Below are 6,157 nucleotides of genomic sequence, written 5' to 3' on the forward strand. Positions count from 1 at the left end.
TGTAATTTCTCATAATAGTGATCGTTCTTGATTTAATAGCATTTGTACATTACTATGAAGTATCTCGAGTATGAACTCTCAAAAGGGTTAGCCTTCTCTACTATATTGTGATGGAGTCGACTGTACGTTCAAGAAAATTGTCAAATATAAACATCATGCTATAATAAAGTCTAACTGCCTGTATATCAATCAGATACCCGCGTCCTACACTTATCTTTGATCCTTCGGTTTTATAGATTTACTGTTGTTGATATATAGAGGAGATGGTGTTGGCATGGGTAAACGACTTGTGACGTATATGATGAATTGTCTCAAGATTTCAAATGTGATCCCAACTAGTCCATCGATTTCCACATCATATTGCTCATAAACAAAAAAGAAAACAAATGAAAAGGCCAATCCTGCATTAAAATAAGTGAGGTAAAAGTCAAATGAATGATATGTTAAAATTCAGATGGAAATAAACATGACAAACCACAGTTAGAGGAGGTGGGAATTTCGACCCATTTAGTTGAAAATGGGTCGATTTGGGTTGAGTTATACATCCATACCTACTCCAATTGAGGTGGGGAAGTTGTTCACCATGAGCAACTTGAAAAGATGGATCGAGATTACTATCTGCAAGGGTAGGGCCACTTGTTAAAGATGCATATAAATAAAGTATTAAAGAATTATTTCCAACCAAAAGAGAATCATGTGTGCCAAAATCGAAGTCATAATGTAGCTAGTAACAAGGACGATCTACATATACTAAATTTAGGCTGATAACTTTTCATAAAATCAAAAAATCAGACTGGTGATATATACCTTGAAAAACAAACTCCAATCGTTTCCTTGAGCCAATGATTTAGCTAAATGAACAGCTCCATTCCATAAGCTTCCTATGGTCCTAACACAACTCCTCATACACATTTCGGATACCTCAAAACACGGTAATGTCCTCGAAATTGAACTACAGTTTGACAGCAGCCAACACTCAGATGAACAAACAATACCGAGTAACAAGCAAATAAACTTAATCATGGTTTGGTTCAGAAAAGGTTTAAGGGGTAACGCTTACACTTTTGATGACAATTTAACTTGAGGTGATAGTCTAGCATATCCAAAAAGCACGACTATGATTAGTAGCAGAATCTGAGCAGTAGAGGAGATAATCCTTCTTTCGCATTCACAAAACCAGTAATACATAAAAGCCACTACAAGAAAGCAGATAAATGATCTTCTCTCATCTTTCCACAATAAAATATCTGAAACTGCATCCACACAAAATAACACAACAAATTACACTATTAATTTGATTTGACACACACACACAGAGATATCATATACATACATATATATACACACATATATACATACATACATATATATACACACATATATATACACATATATATACACAACATATATACACAGATATATATACACACATATATATACATACACATACACATACACATACACACATACATACACATACACACATACATACATACATACATACATACATACATACATACATACATACATACATACATACATACAGACACATATATACGGTCACGATCCTTACCTTCCCCACTCCCTAGAAGCTCCTCTACTTTTGATTGTTCAATTAAGTCTCCAGGTCTTGTAGATGGATAATCCTTTGCCAAATGAGTGAATGATTTGACTGTCAATGTAATACCATCCTGTAAATTCAACAATTGATGAGAGAGTTAGACCTCATATCATTCTAAAATCTAAAGTCTATATGAAAAAAAGAAATATAATTATAAAATTTGAGACTAAACACATACATCAAGTGAGACGACTGGTGAGTATTCAATATGTCGCTCAGCTGCAGAGCAGTTATAAGTTCTCGTGTGTGACATTAATTGTACTATATTCTGAACTGATGCATTCTTAAGGTCTCTGGAGTTCATATTTGAATGCATCCATTTTATGAGAAAAACAATCGACTGGGAAACCACACCAGGAAGTTTGATATAAGGCCTGCAGTCATCAAAAAGAAGCAAGCTTAAAAAAAACATGTTATATAAGTTTAAAAAAGCTCAAACAGTTTAAGGAAACTAATCTTTACACTCGTCGTTAAGAAGTTGTGTTCCCTATTTTGAAAGTTAAGAATGAGAAAATACCTGTAATAACCTAAACCTTCCAGCATACACAAAGCAAATTGCCAAGATCTTGTTGGCTCAAAATTTGTGATGAAGAATACCTACAACATAAATATTGGACCAGACCATTTAGTACTTGATCTATATGAATACAGGAAGATAAAATAATAAGGAAGATTCGGGGATACCTTTCCAGATGCAATGACTATGTGATGAGTCAAAGCAGCTTCAGCACAAATAAGGGCGTGAGCGACATTTTCCACGTAAGTGAAGTCAGAAACGGTCTGATCGCTTCCTATAATGAACTGTAATGAGAGACTTTAATACTAATATTATGAATAAACAACAAGACACTTTCGTTTATACAACAATTATGACATGCTGACTATTAGTGTCTCCCCTCTAAATTCGACCCGTTACCCAACCCGACCCAACCTAACCCATTAGGACCCGTTAAAAAAGCCTGGCTCGTTTGACCCATGACCCATTTCAACCCAAAACAATTTTGACCCGTTATCCAAACCAACCCAAGCTGACCCGTTTGCCAGGTATACTTACGACATGCTGACTATTAGTGTCTGGAGTCTAAATTTGAGCTAGAGATTGTGAGTTTGAGATATGCTATTGTTATAAAAAGAAATAAAAAAATATAGTGTCTGTTTGATCTAGAGTTAGAGACTTTTTATACTCTGTATTTCAATCCATCAATGGCTACAAATATAAGTAATAAGCGGAAAAGAAGAAACAATTCATTTAACTAAATATTAATGTAGTTCTCAAACCTTTGCCCAACCAGATTTTGCAACTTCGATAAGAGATGGCAAGAGAACTTTGTCTCCAGGTCCAAAAACACTGCTAGGGCGAATAGCACATGTAAGAAGCCCATCGATGTCATTAGAAAGCAAAACATATGCCTCTGCTTGAGCCTTTAGTTCAGTATACAAATCCTTAAACTGCGTAGCACCAAAGAATTATGCCATTATAATGATAAATAAATAATAACAATAATAATAATAATTAATAATTAATAATAATAATAATAAACATTACAAAAAGGTATAAACAATGCATATTACCACATACTTTTGAAGGGTATAACAATGTCTCATTTCCACTGCATATATCATGTGAATTATCAATCACGACATCAGTAGTACTGCAGTATATTAGTCGCTTAACTTTGCATTGCCGACAAGCATTGATGACGTATTTTGCACCTAAATAACATAAGATTCATGTGATTAAAGTATCAACATTAGAATAGATTTTTAATTAGAACACATCATAATGTTAGGTGAAGTGATGATTAACCTTGAACAATTATTGTGTAACCCACATAGAAATCTTGATTGAAAGAATCAATATCATTTACATAAAATACGACTTCTGAACCTTCAATTGCTGCAAACACAAACATACTTGTGAATTATTTATCATCTTGTCTTCAAACATCAGTTATAAAGACAAATGAAAAATAGGTAAACAATAGCGAGAAAGAAGACATTGTGGATTATTACATACTAACATATTAGTTGCTTCCAGTAAATGTAGAAAATTATACACAATTAACAGCAAATTATATAGTTCTAAGAGTTCTGCATCACTCAAGAACAGAGGAATTCAAAGGTGGACTGATACGAACCAACTTGATAGAACAAACTAACCATAACTGAACAAATGAATATTAAAGATAATTGAATGACTTTTGAGAGGTGGGATCGACTTACTAACTTGAGGTAAACTAACTCCTAAGCCATAATGCCCTGTGTGATCAGTAACATCCTAAGCCTAATACTCACTAATTAAATAATGAAATATGCTAATAAGATACTAAATAAACTTTCCTTATATACCAGTTACTACTAATACTTATCTCCTGATGATAATAAAAAATCAGGCCGTATCATGGATGCACCTAAAATTAGAATAACATGGAAGTAAAGACTTCAAAGATTTAAACTAGCAACCACTAACCTGTTTCAAAATATGTCTAACTAAGCATATGCCTACTTCTTTTTAATCTCTGTTAACAAAATATAATTTCCTATAAACTAGCAACCACTAACCTGTTTCAACCCAAAGTTGTTTTGGCCCATGACCCAAGTCCCAACCCATTGGTATTTCTACCTAAACTTCAGATTTAAACTGTCCATAACTGCTAATGAACGGAGTTACAACTACTCTTACACGAATAAATAATATCAATACTTTATTTAATTCTAACTCGACTAAACCAGTGTAGACGGGATTTCAGGAATACTATTTTCACATCTATTTAGTATCGCATTATCATGCTATACTTATTTAGCAATCTAACATTCTCTCAGGAATATGACAAATGAACAACATCTCTATGATCAAGTTTGTTCAAAAAGATAACCCTTTACCAAGAGCCTCGCAAAAGGCCTACAAATAAAAACTGTTCCAAGTGTTGATTACCAACACCTCTGTTTCACAAGGGATTTAAACTAGCGTTTTAACAAGTTCAGAAATTAACGAGTACACAATATAAGCCACAACAAATACATATACACCTTATTCACCAATTTTCCCCCAAAACCTAGTAGATTAGCAAATTTCTGTTCATATTCCATCAGCAATATAATTATCTAGACACCTGTAGTGCCACAACTACTATCAACCTATGATTTCATTAGATTGAGTGCCATAAGATAGTTAGTTACATAAAGTGTAATGTGTTGTTTCTCATACATTAACTGCAACAATAAACAAACTGCTCTCAACATCTTCACACTCACTAGTCACAACTGATAGATATTCATCACAACTAAGCATCATACTAATTACTATTACTCATACTAATAGTAACAATTTACAAATAACATAAATAAGCAGAATTGCATATGATCACAAATAAGTTAAATTATATAAATAGAAATGTACCATTAACGATTGTGGTTTTGTGACGAAAATCAACGTGGGCGTAAGAAGCCCGGCCAGTAGAGATGGCGCGTTTAAGAGGCGAGTCAAATTTAGACTCGGAAGGATCGAGTTGAAGAGACTGAGTGGAATCGGCAACTCGAACGATCCAATTACCGAGTGTTAATAATCTCACAACCAGATGCCTTCCGATGAAACTTCTGCCGCCAAGAACCACGCAAGTTTTTGACTGATCGTCGTTAATCGCCATTTCGTTAGGGTTTTCACGACGATCGTGGAACGGAAATTGGGGCCGATGATTTAGAGTGGGGGTAGGAGGTGGAACCAAAAGTTTGTTGGGAAACTGAGTTTGCTCAAAGTTTTAGCAAAATGGGGACGGGTATCTTTTTTGTCATGGGTTGAAAAGATCCGAACAGAACTTCATTTTCAAGAAATAAAATATAGACTTAATTACACGAATGGTCACTATGATTTGTCAGATTTTGCAAGTTTAGTCATTATGGTTTTTTTTTGCAAGTTTGATCACTGGGGTTTCAAAAAATTACAAGTTTAGTCATTCAAGTTGACTGACGTTAATTTAATCGGTTAGAACACATCATGTGTTGATCACGTGAGGGGAAATTTCGTCAATTACCCCTTTAACATGAATTGCATGCTTACATGTGAGGGCATTTTAGGTACTTTATCACTTCCTTTATCACTTTCCCCTTTTTATTCGTATTCAACAACCTTAAATTCAATTCCAAAACACAAATTAAATTCCATAACACAATTTTACCTGCACAAACTCGTGGCTTATCAAACACAAATCAAGTGAATCATTAACGAGCAAAAATCCCTATATATAATTCCAAAACACCATCTCTTTGTATCAGACAGATCTCAAAACAACCCCCGTTTCCAGTTGATTTCAATTTCACCATCTGTCGTCGTCCGGCATCGATAGTGATCGAAATTTAGCATGAGGATCAGGTTCGTAATCATCTTCCGGCATTGTAATCATCGTTGATAGATCTGGTTTGTAAGGTCTGAAACCCATATCTGCAGATTCTGTAGATCTGAAACCCATATCACTGTCGGCAATAAATTCCGTCGCCGTTCGAAAACCCAGGTGTTTGATCATTAATGAAGGTGTTGAT

General features: G+C 34.4%; 1 protein-coding gene across 1 annotated transcript; it reads right to left on the reverse strand.

Moving 5' to 3' along the window:
- On the reverse strand, window positions 1-5,362 carry LOC139862427 (3beta-hydroxysteroid-dehydrogenase/decarboxylase-like). The gene is made up of 12 exons (XM_071851027.1): window positions 5,022-5,362; window positions 3,429-3,518; window positions 3,201-3,334; window positions 2,900-3,070; window positions 2,306-2,422; window positions 2,139-2,218; window positions 1,800-1,995; window positions 1,574-1,691; window positions 1,061-1,253; window positions 808-952; window positions 552-618; window positions 1-401 (listed from the first exon to the last, which is right to left on the reverse strand). The coding sequence occupies exons 1-12, from the start codon at window positions 5,266-5,268 to the stop codon at window positions 211-213; spliced, it is 1,749 nt and encodes a 582-aa protein (XP_071707128.1). The 5' UTR covers window positions 5,269-5,362; the 3' UTR covers window positions 1-210.
- Between the last annotated feature and the right edge of the window lie 795 nt (window positions 5,363-6,157).

Source organism: Rutidosis leptorrhynchoides, chromosome 8 (assembly GCF_046630445.1).
Source record: "Rutidosis leptorrhynchoides isolate AG116_Rl617_1_P2 chromosome 8, CSIRO_AGI_Rlap_v1, whole genome shotgun sequence".
Classification (NCBI taxonomy): Eukaryota; Viridiplantae; Streptophyta; class Magnoliopsida; order Asterales; family Asteraceae; genus Rutidosis; species Rutidosis leptorrhynchoides.

Coding starts and splice junctions, on each gene's coding strand:
- LOC139862427 (XM_071851027.1), bottom strand. CDS start 5,268: ATGGCGATTAACGACGATCAGTCAAAAACTTGCGTGGTTCTTGGCGGC. Junction 1,996..2,138: donor GAAGGTTTAGGTTATTACAG/GTATTTTCTCAT, acceptor TGATGACTGCAG/GCCTTATATCAAACTTCCTG. Junction 1,254..1,573: donor GCTTCTAGGGAGTGGGGAAG/GTAAGGATCGTG, acceptor GTGTGGATGCAG/TTTCAGATATTTTATTGTGG.